Raw genomic sequence first — 18,262 nt, 5'->3', positions numbered from 1 at the left:
CTTGAACAAAGTCCTGATCAGGCAGGATATGAATCCCTGCCTGCAGTTCACAGCACTCAAAGTGGTCTCTTCTGAAAACAGGGAGATCTAAGTGCTATAAACTCTACAATCAGATATTTGCACAGGGACAGAAAGAGAGCAGAATAAGGACCATGAATCATTCATTTTAATCCATTCCTGCCAAGTCCTTTCCAGGCAGTAAAATTGTTAGCTGACTGTCCTCTGTCACTGCCTGTTGGGTCTACAGAGCAGCAGCCACACTCAGACCCTTCTGTCACAAAAAGAAAAGACACATACCTTCTTCAAACTATATCCAGCATGAAATATAATGGGTGGCAGCAAAATGTTGAAGAAGATGGAAGGATCAAAGGTCATCTGCTAGGAAGGATAAAAGAGAGGGTAAGGACAAATAAAGTAGTGTTTAATTTGATATCATAGTTTTTTAATTGTATCTTCTTATCAGGACTGATCTCAGGCTCACCTCCACTGTTCATGGGATTATTCTGAGTTGGTTTTTTGCAAGTATAAATGTGTAGTTCCTTACAGTTTATAGATGCAGATTACTACTTGAAAAGTATCCCTTCAACTAGGAAATCAGTTGTGCTACATTACAGGGAATACACAAAAGCAGCTTTACCTGTGACAGCAGCTGCCCTACCAGACATGACAGTCCCATGACATAACTCCTGGTTCAGATGTGGTCTCCTGGTCACTTTCAGGAAAGACACATCAGCAGTGTTGTGCCTCAATTCCCCATGTACAGAAGGGTGATAAAAGGCCTACATCACCAAAACCAATGTAACATTTCCTTTGAAGGAAATGATTTACATAATAGCCATTAAAAGTTTTAAAGCAATGCTAGGATGAGGAAGTGCACTGATCAGATTGGCCTTCAACTTCTGGCACAGAGGAAGACCAAGGACATTGCTCAGCCATTGCAATTCAATAGAATAGAATAGAATTCTCTTTAAAATTACAGCATTGCTGGAGGGAAAAAAACCAACCCAACTTAAATAAGCCCTTGCTTATTTAAGCCCTTGTTCTGCTTATGTTCTGTCAGTGGGCTATATTATACCAACCCTTCTAAGAGACAGGAGGTAATTAGTGCAAGGTTTGCAGCTCCTTTGTTCAGATGAAGTGATATTTTAAGGCTACAGTATTATAGATTATTTTCCTTCAAAAGAGTAAGACCTACCTACAAAATTACTTCTGCCTTCTTGCTAACAGACAGCTTGATTCAATAAACAGGAAGTGAGAGCTGAGGCTTTTTTCCATCCTGCTCACTTTGAATTATAAAGCTAAAAAATCTTGTTAAATAACCTGCCAGCAACATTAGCTGTGCTGGCACCATCATTGAAATCCTGATGAAAAAAGGATTTTCTTAATTTATGAACTAACATTCTTAAATGTTAATTTTGGAATTAATTCAGCAGATATGTTAAAATATCTTTTCTGTGGGCATCAGAAATCCTGACTGCATGTTTTATTATTCAAAGTCATGTTCTGAAGAATACATGTTTGCAAGTCATGGAACAATCTATTCTCTCTGATAAAAGGCACTAAGTAACACTTTTAGTGCAGTCAAAAGGGAATTACAGTTGTACAAAACCCAGAGTATGGTGTGATCATGCTTTCTGTTTTTCACATTAGTGCTTTTGCCAGTCAGGAAGGCTGCCAGGCATTGTTATTGTCTCCTAAGTACAGCTGAATTCATCCCCCTTTCCTTTTTTATTTATTTTCTTTTCAAGAGGGCATCTGCCAGGTAATTTTAAAGGAAAAACAAGTGAAAATCCAGGCAGACTGAGGTCTCTCCAATAATTTAGAGGAGCTACAATTCACAGTTGAGACCTTAAGAGCCTTTCAGCAAAGTGAGACTATAGAAACAAGACAGGTCAGTTCCCTGTAAGGGCAAGAGAAATTTCTGTGCAAGTCATTGCTCCTCCTCTCTCCTAAGTCAGCTCCAGAGCCAGGTCTGATGAAGGGGATCAAATGTAATGGATTAGTGCACGTGCCCTGGAAATGAAACACACACTTTGGCTAAGACAAAGCTGCAACTGCAACCAGCTAGCAGGAAAAAGAATGGAGATTCAGCAAAACCTGATTAGTCTGACTGCCACAGTATTTTCCTGTCTCCACCCACCACAACTCTAATGGTCCTTGACAGTCTGGTTCCTTCTGAGAAGGGCAAGTCTGGCAGTAACAGCAGACAGGCACACAATGGTGCTGCATCAGCAAGAAATTTGAGCAGATGGTTAAATCCTAATTCTGCTGAGCTCCACAGTGTACATTCTAAGCATAAGTTAAAAGTTTTCCCAATGATAACTGTATAACACACAGGCTCATGCATTACTGTGCTAGACAAACAATACTTGGAAAAAGCAAAACAATACATTGCAATATTATAAAAAGTCATTGGTAAGGGCTTAGGAGCTTCATGTGAATATACAATATTTTTGAGCACAAAATCCAGGTTTTAAAAAGTGCTTCTGCACTTCTATGTTCTTCAAATGGCTGCCATTAAAAAAAAAAAAGTGATTTGCCAGTATATTTGCCAAGAATCAAATATTACATGGGCAGGGAAAGACTATACTAAAAAAGTAAAAATATTTTTTAGGTACTGGAAAAAAGAAAAGGCCATGACATTGTGAAAGACTGCAAATTTTCTCCCCACTTCCCTTTTTACATCTGGCCTGAATTGTCCCAATGCTGTCTCCCTACTGAAGACCACTGCAGGAGTGGAAGAATGTATGAGAATGCTGTGATGAATTTAAGTGTACATTAAGTACATATTTACAAGTCTGTGTTTTGAAAAATGTTTAGAGTTTGCAGTTTCCTGTGCTATCCACAGGAGGTAACCTCCCCTTGCATTATCCTGCCAGAGCAAGTCACTTTGAAGACAGAGGAAAGATAAAGATATCAGTGGTATTTATAAAAGTTTAGTGGCAATGAATCCAAGTTATCAGCTGTGTCTGCAATGGACTCAGTGTCTGCAGGAGCTGGGACTGTCACTTGAAACAGCTCAGACAACCATCCTGTGAGTGCACAGTCAGCTTGGAGCTAAATGATGGTCAGGGTTCCACCACACTTCCTTTCCTAGTTCTTCTTCCCCGCCCTAAATTCAGAATAGACTCTCTCTCTGTCTCATTTTGACTTGAAGCTTGTTTTCCTCTCTCAAGCATGAAAATAAAATAAATATCTTACAGAGTTTAGAGCAAAAATAAGATAGGCTTTACCTTTTGAAGCATTGCATTGCCCTGGTGACCATTGACATTGTGGTGGCTGATCTCTCTTTTGTATTGATATTCGTAGACCTGATTAGTTATATTAATAAGCAGAGTGGATGGCCCAGATTTCAGTTCTTCACATTCATAAACAGTACCACTTTCAACATCTGGTGATTTTGTCACATATCGTATAATTAATCCCATTACAAGGCCTGGAGAGTAAAGAAAAAAAGAAAAATAAAAGATATTCAAGTACTTTTAAGTATCTAATGCCACACATTTAGAGAAAAATTAGCTCTGCCAAAACTAGAATACCTCCCCAGTGTTTCTACATTTACAGAACCTCTCTCAACACCTCATGGATGACCACAAAATATTCTTCCAAATGGTAATTTCATTAGAATGCAGATGTTGGTTTGACATATGCACAGTCATACTCCTATTTTTGTGATCCATTTTCTGGCATAATAATTAACTGAATTTCTCATCCACTGCGTTTTCAATAGTTATTTAGAGCAGGGAGATGTCTGCACAACTCATGTGCTGAGCTGAGCATATAAACATCAGCTGTGCTGTTGGGTATTTTACACACTTCATTTGTGGGGACAAAACTCTGACACATCCTCAGGCACATTCTGCTTTCTGTAGAATACTGCATTTTTGAAGCTGCATAAACATAGAAAAATAAAGTCAGGAGGAAGGGAAGGAATAATAAGACTGTCTACAATTTAGGGCTCTTACAGATATTTTGTTTCCCTTTACATTTAAGAGAAGGGAAAATGTACTTCTTGACAGTATGGCTCTTTCTGTTGGCTCTAGTGGGAAGCTGCATGTTTACTTTAGGAGAGGTACTATTCAGCTAGATAACATTACTGAGATTATTTCCACCCTCATAGACTTTGATTTGGTCTCCAATTCAATTTCCATACTTCTTTTATGTCATGTATGCTTTCAGTCCCATGTATAGATTGAACAGCTTTACAGTTACTAATTATTAACACAATCATAAAATGCTAAGTATGCTCAGATGAAATACTGGGGGAAGACACCTAAACATCTAGATAGATATACTTACTATTAAAAGACAAGAAAAAAACCTAAATTACATGAAGTATCAGAGAAGCATCTCCAGTTTCAGTTTGATCCCATCATCAAAAGGGGATACAAGTGATCACAAGCACCTTGAGAATCCTTGTTATTGTCACATCTCCTAACTGAGACTCTTGGAACTGCAGACTCCTGGCATAGCTGTAAGTCAAGTTTGTACTTCTTGGAGTGATGCTGAGGAACAGCTGTAATGTCTGTTTTAGTGTGTGCAGGCATTTGTGCTTGTTTAGAATCTATTGTTTAGTGTGGTTGCTTTCTGTAAATGATAGAGGATTTCAATAAGCTGTAGAAAATCCCAAGACCTCTCTCTTAAGTTACACAGCATTCATGCAATAAATCACATGATAAATCTAGCTGTAGTAAAAGACAGAATTCCTCAAAATGTTAGAGGAAGGTATGTATATGTAAAGGGAAGCAAGCACTGCATGTGCCACTATGAAATATGACTTCCACAGTGCTCAGCCCAGATGTCCAAAATCATGAGTCAGAAACCAGGAAACCATTCATTAGTTAAAACTGTCAGGGTTTTCAGATTATTTTTATTAGATTTCCTCCAGAAGAATCACATAACTAATTTTTAAATTCAATTTCAAATATGTTAAAAATTCAACTTAATTTGATAGACTTGATGTTTTTCATTCTCTGGAGCAGAAAACATACAGGTTTCCCTTTACCATTTTTGTCCTTATGACTCAATATTTTAAACTACTACTTCTATTGCCAGGTATTACTTAACCTGCTCAGGTAACAGAAATATTTTGTGGACATTCACCAAGGCCTGTGAGAGGACACTGGCAGAAAAAGACTATTCAAAAAGTGTTTTAAGCACATTTGTTTAAATGCAGCATTGAAACAGAAAAGGCTGTCACAAATGTTACAGATTTATTTCAAAAAGTCTCAACTGTCCTTTGAAGTGGGATCTTGCAGTAAAATCTCACTCTAACTACAGCTCAGTCATATTTCAACTGAAAGCAATGCAGGTCTCCAGGTTCTTCACTGGAAGCAGGATAAAATTGTTAATTACAGCTGTGACCTTTGGTGGGATTTTTTTAGTGTCAAACTCCTGAGCTAAACAGGACTGTTCTTTCCCCAGGATTTCATCTAGTCAGCTGTTAAATGCTTTTTGTAATAATAACACTCAGGGAGGCAGCTTTAGTAATTACTTGATTTTTTCCAAAAATTTAAGATTTTCTTTCAAATTTCTTTGTCTCAAGAATGATGTTCCTCTCTTCACCTCACCACTACAAAATTTCAGTTTCTGCCTTAATTGTGGTTTTCCTATGTCTCTTCTGAGTCCCAACAACCTTTCTTCATTGTGAATGTTGTAATCAGGAAGACACTGAAATACTCTGTTGTATGGCAGTTCAGAGATTTCTCTTTCTGGCACCTGTTCCATCCATTTCTGCCTGTGAGAAATAGAGATACTCAGAACACACCAGCAGAAGGCAAATAGAATTATTTCACACAAGAGGCATACTGGATTTAGAAGGTGTAAGAATCAGAGTGTTCATCATTAGACACCTCCCCCAAAGCTGAATCCAGAGCTGAATGGGATCCTCAGAAGGGGCTGCAGAGGGTTTCTGTGAGTTGGCTTTCCCTCTGCACACCTGTCAAAACCTGTCCCCTCCAAACCCGGTGAAACACCTCTAACCACTGCAACCCAAAGCCATTTTATGTGAGCACCACAATGGCTCTTCTGTCACTCAGCCTTTTTATGTTTTCCTTCCAGTCTGATCAACTAATGCCATGGAGCACAGCATTGAGGGCTGGTACATCTGCAACCAGCCTCACCTTCACCGAGGGAGTACCACCCACTCCCTTGGGGTGACAATAACTCCAGCTGACAACAATTTCCATTTAAATCTGGTAATTAACCTCCCATATAAAAGGCATAGCTTGATTGGCTGCTAATTTGGTTTTTTTTTTTTTTGTTGTTGAAGTTTAGTTCTGGCTGCCTACTTGTCAGAGTGTTTTAGCCTGACTCCCTTGGGGTGACAATAACTCCAGCTGACAACAATTTCCATTTAAATTTGGTAATTAACCTCCCATATAAAAGGCACAGCTTGATTTGCTGCTGGTTTGGGGGTTTTTGTTGTTGAAGTTTAGTTCTGGCTACCTACTTGTCAGTGTTTTAGCCTCTTACTCAGAGCTGGGTGGTGGTGCCTCTGTGTGAGCCTGACATCTGAGTTCTGGGAAGAGTGAGCAATTTGGAGACTTGCACTCAGTTTGTCACTGCAGAGCTCTGGGTTATTGCCCCACTCATGTGAAGGGCCCTGACTTACATCTTACATGGGGGATTTGCTCCCTAATGGTTTATGGCTGAGGCATTTCAAGGTATCTGGCTTGGCAGGAGGTGGCTGCAGGCATTTTGGTGTTCTGTTGGCTCACTGTGTCTTCTCCAGCACCAAGAGGCCACATTCTGGGCTGGTGTCATGAGGGCTCACCCGCTCTGATCCCAGGCAAGTGGCTTTGTTTTCATCGGTGCTGGTGCAGAGCATCTCCCACACTATTCCTGAGTGTTTCTTCTTGTATAGGAAACTCTTTCACACCCACCTGTCTCCCTGGTATACAGAAATCAGGAATTAAGTTCAGTTTACTATCAGTGGTCTGTTTATCCAACCCAACTACAATGTGAAGAGCAACTTGCCCTCTGAGACTCAGGAAAACCAAGAAATGAATGAATGAACAGGTCAGTCTGTATTCTTCCTTGTTGTTTGTGAGTGATTTTTCAGTTTGGTCTCAAAACAAACAAGACTATTTGAGTCTTTAAATACTTTCAAGCTAAATGCCTTGCTACATATATATATATATATATATACACACTTTGTGAAATAATGTTGAATTAATTATTGTGAATTAATTCTGCAATATTCAAAATGTTTTTTTTTAATTTTTCTTACTTTGTAGAAAGATTTTAAAATTAAATATAGCTATATTTATTGTTGATCCATTGCTTTGGTAAAAAAAAAAATGAATACACCTCAGTTATTTAAGTTTCTAAATAGATAGTGTGGTTGGGATTTTTTTCTAGCTGGAACTATTCAGCCTAAAACTGAATTCTCCTACAGAGCCTAAGTGAGGGGGGGGGGGGGGGAAGCCAACCCCCCCTTTTATTTGTTCTCTACTTTAAATAGCACTTTCTATCAGGCTGTGTTCCGTTTGTGGCTGTTCAGCATTTTGCAGTAACTGTAAAACTTCCTGAGTTTGTCTTTTTGTCTTTGTTTTTTCCCCAGTGTTCCTCTCACTTTGCCTTCCCTGTCCTCTCCACTGCCTCTCTCCTGAGGGAATGCGGGCCCACCTGTCACTCTGTGGGACACTCTGCAATAGGTGCCCAGATCCTGTCACTTGAAGCCACTTTATCAGTGCATTGTATTGCTATTCACAGATCTAACAAATAGCTCAATGGGCTGGAGCACAGCAAGCTGTAAGGACTGGGACCTCTTTTTGTGCAGAAAAGGTAGAAATTAGAATTGTTTGGAAAGGAAAGGTGAAATTAAGTGAGGGCAGGACTTGTGCCACAGTCAGTGCTTGGTGTCATGAAGATTTTCTCCCAAAGTTGCTGCGAGTTACCGGATAATCTCTCTTATGACCTCAGAAATTTAACTTTTTTTTCAATATTGCCATTCCATGGTCTTAAAGATAACTACACCCATATCCAAAATTTTGAAGGATAAGAAGGGCATCATTAGCGTTTTAGCTCCTACAGATAAGCTTTTTTTCCTGTTTGGAGACTGCTATAAATAATGCAAAACCAAAGAGATTGTAAATAAACTATCATGAGGAATGTTTTAATAATTCAAAAGCTCTGTCCTGCTGGAGCACTCAACCAATCCAAAGAATATGAGCAGGTTATCCTCATGATGTGCAGAGTGTGTTCTGGGCAGGCAGCAAAACAGAAGCAAATGATGAATAAAACTCTAATTCCATACTTATTTATTTTTGTTTTGTTGCATTCTCCCATATTTCATTTCTGGTTTTGCTTTTGTCTGAATCTTCCAAAAATGCCATCAGCTGCACATGGCAAACAGCACAATAGTGAAAAGGAAGCTACTGCAGTAGGGGCACCCATCTTAACCAGTTTTGGGTGTTGCACTGGTAGAGGATGTGGTGTGCACAGAATGTGTCAGAACAGGCTGGGGCTCGGATAGTGACTGAGCTGTTGATTTCTGTCTGCCATTTTGACAGTTTGCCCTCCTGCACGTATCTCACGGCAGCAGCCATGGCAGTAGGGTCTCTCAGTGAAACAGCATGGACAGAGTGCCAAGAAGTCATTACACGTGTAAGTGTGTGCCATAAAACCAGAGTGTACTTGGAGGACGAGGCGGAAAGTTCTGCATGAGAGTGAAATGCAACATGGCAAAAGTTCATCAAAGATTAGAACTAGACAGGCAAGCTAAAGTTACCCTACAATGACAGCATTGAGAGCAAACTTGAGACACATTCTTCAGTGTGCTTTTCAAAGGCACAGAGCAAAGCCAAAAGAAAGCTCTCAAGATCATTTCAACTTTATTAGACAACATGTCTGTATCCACAAGGCTCCTTAGACTAACAGCTTTGAATGCTGGAAAAACCCAAGCAGACTGTTTTTGTAACCAGTAACTCCCCAGCCCTCCTGCCTGAGCACAAGGAGCAGAATGCATGTGCTGGGGATAACCAGCTCCTCACTGCTGCTCCCCTACCAAGGCAGCCTCTGGCTACTTCAGGAGAGATGCTGTCACATCGTTATTTCACCCCATGCCTATGGAGTTGATGACATTTAATTCAGCATATTTCTGAGCTTTGTCAGCACTTGATCTCAAGTGCCTCATCATAAATATGCAACTAGTCCAGTGTTATGCTGGCACTTGAATTTATACTCACCATAAAGCATAGCTCCTCCAGTTTCATGCAGAAAGCGGAATCGATGGTTTTTAAACAACCAAATTGTTAATATTGTAAGAATGAGTAGAAAGTTAAAGATTAGCAGCTCCACAGCTCCCTGATGATAGAAGTGATCTTCATCTTTCACTGATACATATTTCTTCAACTTCTCCATTTCATTCCCTTTATAGAAAGTTTGTGAAAAATAAAAGAAGGAAAAAAAAATCCCAGGAAGGAAAGTGTTGTCACCTTTAGCACAAAAACTCCAGACACTACAGAAATTCACAGCGAGCGCATCTGTTTCATTTGCAGCCTCATGGTAAAGTGCCCCAGCTCAGAATTCAGCTGGATTCTAGTTACAGCTTCCTGTTTCTCTCTTAAAGCTGCCCTGTCTCATTTTTAATGGTACGATTGTGTCGCTGGACTGCGCTTGCTCTGGCTGTGGATGCACAAATTGCCTCCAAGGCTCACACTCTCCATTTCTAAAATTCTGTTGTAAAACTCAGCGTGTGCTCATCATGTTTACTTCCTGTAGTTTACAGCCCAATCTGAATCCTAGGCATCCTAGTTTGTCTTCACAGTTTAAGATGGAAAAAATAATGTAAAAAAAATGGCAAAACAACCTTTATTACATTTTGGAAGTTTAAGAACCTTTCTTCTTTCCCACTTCCCCATGTTTAAACATAAATGACAGAATAAAGGTGGCACTTTACTATGGTACAAAGACAGAAGAAAACAAATCTATGGATAAGGATTTCAAGATTTGTATTGGTCCTGCCAGAAGACAGATCTCTATAAAAGCAAGGGTCCAATTACCTGGAATTAGAAGTACTTAAACCCCCGGACTGAACTGAATAAAATGCAGTGGAATATACTTTTCATCATTTCTGCTTGCTTGCATGTTTTGATTTATTCAATTCGTTATTCCATTATGCCAGAAAAATTGTAGAAAAACTTTATGTATAGCAAATACTCCTGGACTTTTCTGTCTATGGTCAAGGCTGCAATGCATTTAAATACAGAGAATTTCAAACAAGCTCTAATCTTCGTAAGAAAAAACAGCAATTCTACTGCTTATTAAAAAAAAAAAAATCTCATTATTTGATGTTAAATTCTCATAACTTTTTTTTTCTTAAACACATTTTATAGCTAACTAATCTGTACAAAATCCATTCCAAGTCAGGTAGGTGTCAAAGGTGAATAACCCAGGAATACCCAGCTGTCCATAGTCTCAGTAGTTTTGAGGCTGTAGCTCATAATAGTGTTCCCAGGGAGGCACTGTTTCTTCAATCAATCTAAATATTTTGTTCTTGATAATCAGTTCTGTCCTCTGCATAAGCAAATTTCACCCCCTTTACAGGTTTCCCCCTTTTTTCTTTCACTTCAAAAGTAGAGGGATTCTCACCTTGGAAGATATAAAGTCAGAAAAGGATCATAATGTAAAGGTGGTAATAAATTATATAGTTAGTGGGAATTCCAAGCAAAGATATTAGGCATTAGCATCACTGGCAATTCTGCAAGCATAGGAAAAATACAGACAAGAGTAAAAGCAAACATTGAAAACTTAAGTGCTCCTGTATATATAATTAAAAGACCAAGCCAAACCAACTCTGAAACTGAGAAATCAACCACTTTGTGAGCACACAGATAAAAAGTGTTCTGTCACAGCTCGCTTGCCTAAAATCCCCAGACAGACTGGAACAGGATTAGTGGGATCACAAGTGGTTATCCTTCTCTAATCCATTCCAGCCAAGAAGATCTGCCTTGCTGGCTCCTGCTCTGATACACAACTGCCCAGGAAATACTGTGGGCTGAGGCCACTCAAGGCCACTAAGCCCACACTGGTGGGCTAAGCATTGTTTATGACTGCCAGGCCTTGGTGCATTTGAAAATTTCTTCTGCTGCTGCTTACAGTAGTCTTCCTATGAAAGCAGTTTATTTGCTGGTTGCTGTTGATCTTGGTCTCTCTTTTTTTGTGAGGTCAGACTCTGTTTTTCTTATTTGATGTTGCTGGTATTCAATATATATGGGGCACAGAGCCTCTGGAGAGTGAAATAAATCCACATAATCTATGTATCTTTATGTTACAGCTATTACACTTAGACAAAAAATGGCTTTAAAAATAGTTTCTGCTCACTGGAATACAGCTTTCTATCCAGAAGGTAAAATCTCGTTTGGTTTTTTTCCTCCTCCTTGGTTCAAAGCCTGTTTTACTGATTTATTAAAATAATGTACTAATTATGGTGAATATACATTGAATTGTGTGGAACTGGACTTTTCATGTCCCAAGTCTTGTGATCCTTCTGCTTGCACGTCCCTGTCCAGAGGCATTGTATCAACACAGGAAAATCTTTTCTCCCCTTAGAGCATGAGTAAATTTGATGCACTCTGTGATGTAACAACCAGCTCATCATGCTGGAATCTGTCTTCAGAGACCAAATTCAGTTTAGACAGACCTGAAATGCTCATGTGTGCTTTTCCCACTGATAAGACAGAAATGACAGCATGTCTGAAGAAGTAAAAGCTTCAAAAGACAGGAAGCACTTTGGTATGAGTTTTTACAGGAGAGTTAATCTGTTCCAGTTTAGAAAGTTTCAGCCAACAGGTTCAGAACTAAATGACTTCTTACAAAATTGTGGAAAACTGATATTGCCTGTTTATGCAGTCTAAATTAATCCACACAGCTGACTGTCAGGATTATGAAGGAAGTATTTCCAAGTTTACTTCTGTGGGTTTAATGCTCATTTTCAGCTTGAACTTCTGCTCTGTGGTAGTATTTTTGGTTTTTTTTAATAAACTAAAAAGCAATCTAGATAATTTTTATCATTGCAACTTTAAGTTAAATCTTTCTAAATTACAGTTTCCTGGTGGAGGACTACTTTGGGGAGCTGACTCATGTTCAGCTCTTAGAACTGTGGACTTGTGCATATACACTGGTTTAAGTTTAGTTTCCTATAAAAGCAGGCAATCCATCACTCTCAGACTATGCTACAAACTGGAATGTGTGTGCTAAAAACTGGGGCAAAAAGGTCATTGAATTCCTTTGTCTTTTCCATGTCCTTTGTCCGTAGTTTCTCTGCCCCACTGAGCCTGGGTGTACACTTCCAGGAGCCACTTTTGCTGCCCTTTCCCTTCTATCCCTGCCCTTTCCCTTTTATCCCTGCTTTACAGCTCTGTGCCAGCGTTTCTCTGTGTGCTCAGGCAAGGTCTCTGTAAGGTAAGTGGCTTACCTGTTTCTGCTTCCATTCCTCCACTTCCTTTTCCTGTTTGAGCTCAGCCAGGTGTTCCCTCATCCACACCAGCCTTCTGCCAGGTTTGCTTGACTTTCTGCATGTTGGGAGACCTTTGTGGTTTGAAGCAGCTCTCACAGAGATCAGTCTCTCCTGGGCTGATGATGTTATACCCCATGCTTCCATACCGATGGTGATCCCACATCACTGATTCAGTTGTGTTGAGTAAACAGCAACTACATAAAAAACTGCTGAATTCAGGATGGCCACACCACAGCAGTGAACATCCTGACTGTCATTGCCATTTAAGGCTTAAAAAACCCCCAACAAAACCACAAAACTCCCACCAAACTCAACCCTCCCTCCCCCTAAACACTTAAGGCTGCCTGAAAAAGTCTTTTGGTACAGTGCTTTTTGTTTTACTCAGGTTCAGTGTTCATCAGTGTGTCATTTGGGGACTTCTGTTTCAGCTACAAATTATATGACATTGCACTGTGTTGTAACAAAATGCCAGTAAGGAATGCAGGAGCAAACACCTGACTGAACTGCCTCGCATGAGAAGGGCTGCTCTTCTCCATGAGTCGAATCTGAAAGCACATCCCACTAGAGGGCTCTCGTTACACGCGAAATGGAAATCTGACTCGAGCACTACTCGGTCTTTTATCAATTTTTCCAGGTTAAAGATAGGTTTTGGTTATTTAAACAAAGCGTTGCAGTGCATCAGTATACTGGATTGGATCCCATTTGGAATTCATAGTTACTTTTGTGACTTTATTTTTAGAGGAAGCGTGCTGATCCCACTGAATTACTTTTAGTTTGTGAATATGAACATTTTGAATAATTCCTAATTAAGCTAAACATCTTGACCCAGTTCTTATTTCCATTGGAGCAGTAGGAATCAGATTAGTCCAAAGTTATTGTTTTTATAGGTTCTGCCAATATCACTAAACTTTTTTGTGCGGACTTAGGTTTACATATGCTAGCTTTTCTTATGTGCAGATCACCCTGCTGCCTACCTCAGAGCCTAAAAGCATATTTTACAGAAATAGACCTGTAATTAACGCTGCTGTTTTCATCCCTAACAGTATCCAAACAGCAGCTGTTCCTTTTTTAATTTCAACACTATTTAAAAACTTATGAATAAGTAACATTAAGAACAGTTAGTCATAATTTCCATATAATTGTACCATGCTATCTGCAGCCACGTTTCAAGAGAACAGATTGTGTTCTTCCATTCTGAAGACAAACAGGACTATGTTTGTAAAGGAATGTGGGCACAAGAAATGCAGGCAGGTGCTTTTGGAAATCCTGGTGAACTATAACTCCTACTGCAGACAAAGTTTGGCCCTATAGTCTTTTGTAGTAACCAATTTTCTTTAAGAGAATTATGTCCAAAACACAGCTAATTTAGATCTGGGAATATCTCTTTGGAGTGCCAGATTGCTTTCCTTACCCAGGGCCCTCTCTCATCTCCAGCTGAGCTGGCCTGTGCTCTCTCTTCCTTTGCCATTCCCTGTGTATTGTTTGGGACAATAATTTCTCTTTACCCTGAGCCATGTTTTACCCTTACGTTGCTCTTGCTTCCAACCTCCTAATTCACAAACCTCTTTTCTTCCAACTGACAGTTTTCAAATATTTTTCTCTTGTTCTCTGGAAACTCTAGTTGCTATAGAGACACCTGATGATTACAGAGACAGTGACTACCTTTGTTAGAGCCTCAGTTGCTATAGCAATGACTGTTGGCTGTGAGTTCAATGAAATCTGCTACATGGTTCATGGCCTTTTACACAGCAATACAGCTTGTAAAAGCTTCTTTTAATTGTTATGCTCAGTAATGAGACTGTGAGCCAAATTCTGTTCTAATTGAAGTCAGTGGGAGTTTTGCCATTAACTTAGACCACAGTTTGATCCTAAACTCCTCTGTCCATAAATAACAAAAGGAATCACTTTCAGCACGGTGGCCAAGAGGGTATGGCTTCATTCAGTCAGTAACAGCTGAACCTGGGAACTAAGCTTTGATGTCTGTGACTGTATTTCAGTGAAGTCTGACTTAAATGATAATATTTTTCTTTTGAATATCATAGAAATTCTGTGACTAAATAGTCCATTCTCAGATCAAACATATCATAGTCCTTGCGAGGACCCATGTGTATTCTTTTAAACAGAAGAATTGTGAAAGAAAAATGTAATCTTTAAAGTGCTTAGACTATTTGTTTTTTTTTCTAGCAGGAATGTTTCCCTTTTGTTGCTTTGTGGGAATAGTGACAAGAAAGTAAACATTTTCAAGGTGATATCATCCCTTCACAGAAGAGGTATCCCTACTGAAAAGGTAGATATAATGCTGTTCTTCCAAAGAATTTTATTTCTTGGCAGTATCCTTGAATTCTTTTTGACACTATGGGAATGACCTCTGAAGAATGTCTTAAAGTCAACTTTGTCTTTGAGCTATTTCTGTTCTATTTAAGGTATCCTGGAGATACTTTCAAAGTCACAGGAATCCCATTCAAGTAGAAGTTGGGGTTGGAAAGAACTGTATTTGATGTGTCCTCCACAAATGTTTGTTTCATTAGGTTATACCCAAATTATCTCATACTATGACTGTTGTAGTCATTTGTGTTTTTCATCTGGTAGCCTTCTCAGGAACTCATTATGTTTCTCCTCTTTCTCCTCTCTCCTTTGCTGTTTCTGTGAAGTTATGGGGAAATTTGCTAAGAGTTTGTGTCAGAACAGCTCTTACCCTTGATGCTGTCTGTAAAGGGTTAAGTTACAGGCAAGATTACAAAATGCCTAATTTTCAGCATGCCCAGAATAACAACTCTGACATGCCCACTTCAACAGCTGCTGCAAAATTAAAAACCTAAGAAGTCCTCTTAACAGACTTCTACCATGCATATTTTGTGTGACAATCTGCTCATTTTAAGCAGTCATGACTAGATGAAAGAAAAGTACCTGAAATAAGTGCCATTGATCTCTTTAAGGAAGAGCTAGGCCAGAATGAACAGAGTAGAGATTTTCATTGGCTAAGGAAAAAGTAAGAAATGGAGAAACCTTGCCATTACAGCTGAAAAACTCAAGTGACACCTTGTATCAGCACATATTGTATCTACATTTCTTCAAGAGTTGCTCCCCAGGCACTGTCAGATGCCTGCAGAACATCACAGGACTCTCTGGTACTCCCATGCTTTTGGTGGCTCACTGCTCTGTAGCATTTTTTTTGTACCCGGACCAAGATACAGAAGGAATCCAGACTCATTTATGTCTCCTTTCCCTTCATATAATTTCCTCAAAACCTGGCATTTTTTTCTTGCTGCAGCAGTCACTTTGATTTCTCTTTCTTCTGCTCTCCAAAGATAAGCTTTGCAAGACTCCTATTACAAATCTTGAAGAAAATCCTTTCTTATGAATTCTGCTCTCCTCTAGTGATCAGTTTCCTCTGCTGGTCAAAGACCATTTAGACATTCCTTTGTTTGTACACAAGCCTGTTGGTCAGAGTGGTTGTTCTTACTGGTTATGATTGCCAGGCTTTCTGAGTAGAGGCTCATGAATTGTAAACAATGATCTATTGTGAATCCTGTGCAATTATCTTCTTGAATTGCTGATTAATTTAGCACCAAAAAAATCAGAATGAAAGAATAATTCAGATTTGAAGGGACTTCAAGGGTCTTCTTGTCCAAAGTCTGAGCCAACTAAGATGGGCTCCAAGATGCTCAGTGTCTCGCTGGGGTTTTTGTTTTTCTGGGTATTTAATTGGCAGGTATAAGAGAGAGAAATCAAAAAAGTACTGCATTCAGTAGTGTTAATATTTTGAGTTATATACACACAAAAAATTATAATGTAGAGATGAAATTCAAGTCATACATAAACTCCATTGTACTCAAAGCATCTTATGGTGCCTCCAGCATTTTCATTCCTCTGTCAGTTTGGACATGGAATGAATTTAGAACTGCTTCTTTTCTTGCTTAAGTTTCACTTTCTTAGGCTTTTCATGAACATCTTCCACCAGTCTGTTATGGAAGACACAGGAGACTCAAATATTAAAAATTCTTGGAGACCATTAATTTTTGTGAGATTTTCTGCTTTGCTAGGAAAAGCTTTATGAATTGTGTTCTGTGTAATCTGTTCTATTTCTGAGTCATATAGAATTTTGTCCTGTCTTCTAACATGCAAACACAATGTATTTTAGATTATTCATATAGTCTGCTTGGATGTCTAGTGAATTCTTATATGACTTACAGACAAAGTGTGCTCTGGTATTTGAAAGAGAGATACTATTTTCTATGCCCTTCCAGTAAAAGTACATTTTCTGATGTGAGCAACAAACAAACCCAAGGCTGTGTTTGTTGCTGTCAGAGGGCAAAAAGATACTTATTCCCTGTTACTGTTCTTTCCATCCATGCCCCACATTAGAACTTGCAGCAGTTCTCTGGCCCTGGTAGGGAGAGGAACTGCTGGGGCACACCATCCCAAGGTTCTAAAGGCTTGGAACAAGCTAGATTTGTGAGTCTTCAAATCACACCTGTTTTCTGACAAGTGCTCCCTAAAAATGCTCATCTGATTAAACAGTGCGCTGCCAAGGACAAACAAGGACACTGAGACTGCTGTGGATGTTCTTGTCTCTCACAGGTTAGACACTGTTTAGGAGGAAACAGCATATCTGCTCAACATCTTTGGAAGTACAACAAAACAATTTTAGGATAAATCAGCTAAGTATCCCAGACAGAGAGTGGTAGGAAGTTATTTAAGCTGAGCCAGCACTTGTGGTTTTCCTGCTTTGTTCTCAGATTTGCTGTTAGGAGTGCTCTCTATCCACCTTGTCCTTTCCCTTGCCAGCCTTCTGCCTCCACTGCAGGTCAGGAGAAGCAATTGTTCCTTATAGAGCAGCTCTAACAAGAAAAAAAGAAAAAAGGGTGTTTGGCTTAGATTTGCATACTGTTGGTGTTTGTCATGGCTTCTCTGGAGCACAGCTTGACCTCTTCCATTCATCTTCTCTCCACCAAGTCTGACAGTCCAAAGCTGGCAGCGCTCTGCCTGCTGAGCACAGCCCTGCAGGTGTGCAGGGGGCTGCAGGGCAGCGCCTCACCCACCAGCAACAAGAGTCTCTAAGATGGAAAGAGCCATAAGTAAGGGATTATTAGATCCATGTCTCTCAGCAGTCCTTTTAAAATTTGTTTTGGTACCAGCAAACCCCAGAACTTTTGTGCATCCACATCTTCTGCCACTTCAAAGAGGAATCAACTAAACTGGTCTTGGAAAAGAGGAGAAATTGGAACTTACTGACCAGGTAACTTTTACTGGCTGTGAAGGCAGAACAGTCATAAAGATTGAGCATTCCTCCTGTTGCTTGGATCTTCTTCCCACCTTCTAAATCTATAGAGAAATAGCCTTTAAATGTAGTTCTTAATATATTTCACAATATTCCTCATGAAAAAAAAAAAAAAGCCAGGGTACTTCTGGGTTGTTAAATGGGATATATTACATCATAAAACATGCTTGCCACATTCCTGTGCAAGCTTAAAGGTTCTCTTTGTCTCTCTGGAAGACTCTGCCAGCAAAACACAGGCTATTATGTTTATCTGCTCTCTGGTTTTGAATATGGCCTTTTGTTGAAAGATCCATTTCAACATGGGTTAGCAAATGGTCACTTATTGCCTTTGAAAGAAAGCAATTCCTTGAGTTCCATTTACATCTTGCATATTGATTTAATTTTTGGAGCTTTAAAATAAGTAAAACTGAAAATACCATTATCTGGCTATGGGAGTTGTTCCTCTATCTAGTTATTATGAATTTAAAAATATAATATTATTACTAACAACATCTGGAATGTGTTAGTAATAATATTAT

The 18,262-nt window shown here is 39.3% G+C and overlaps 1 protein-coding gene across 6 annotated transcripts in view; it reads right to left on the bottom strand.

The window, feature by feature from the left end:
* Positions 1-9,533, bottom strand: part of SLC9A9 (solute carrier family 9 member A9) — a 178,908-nt gene extending 169,375 nt beyond the window's left edge. For 4 of the 6 annotated variants that reach the window (XM_039722236.1, XM_039722234.1, XM_039722235.1 and 1 more), the window contains exons 1-3: positions 9,192-9,515; positions 3,234-3,436; positions 298-378 (exon numbers count right to left, since the gene is read on the bottom strand). In XM_039722236.1, coding sequence (XP_039578170.1) covers positions 298-378; positions 3,234-3,436; positions 9,192-9,366 — 459 coding nt within the window. In that variant the 5' untranslated portion in view covers positions 9,367-9,515. Of the gene's footprint in view, positions 1-297; positions 379-3,233; positions 3,437-9,191 lie in introns of all 6 variants that reach the window. The other 2 variants (XM_039722233.1, XM_039722232.1) reach the window with 2 other exon arrangements.
* Between the last annotated feature and the right edge of the window lie 8,729 nt (positions 9,534-18,262).

Source organism: Passer montanus, unplaced genomic scaffold, assembly GCF_014805655.1.
Source record: "Passer montanus isolate IOZ18808 unplaced genomic scaffold, ASM1480565v1 scaffold48, whole genome shotgun sequence".
Lineage (NCBI taxonomy): Eukaryota > Metazoa > Chordata > Aves > Passeriformes > Passeridae > Passer > Passer montanus.
Note: the sequence above shows the minus strand (reverse complement) of the source record. Positions and strands in the feature narration are given on the sequence as shown.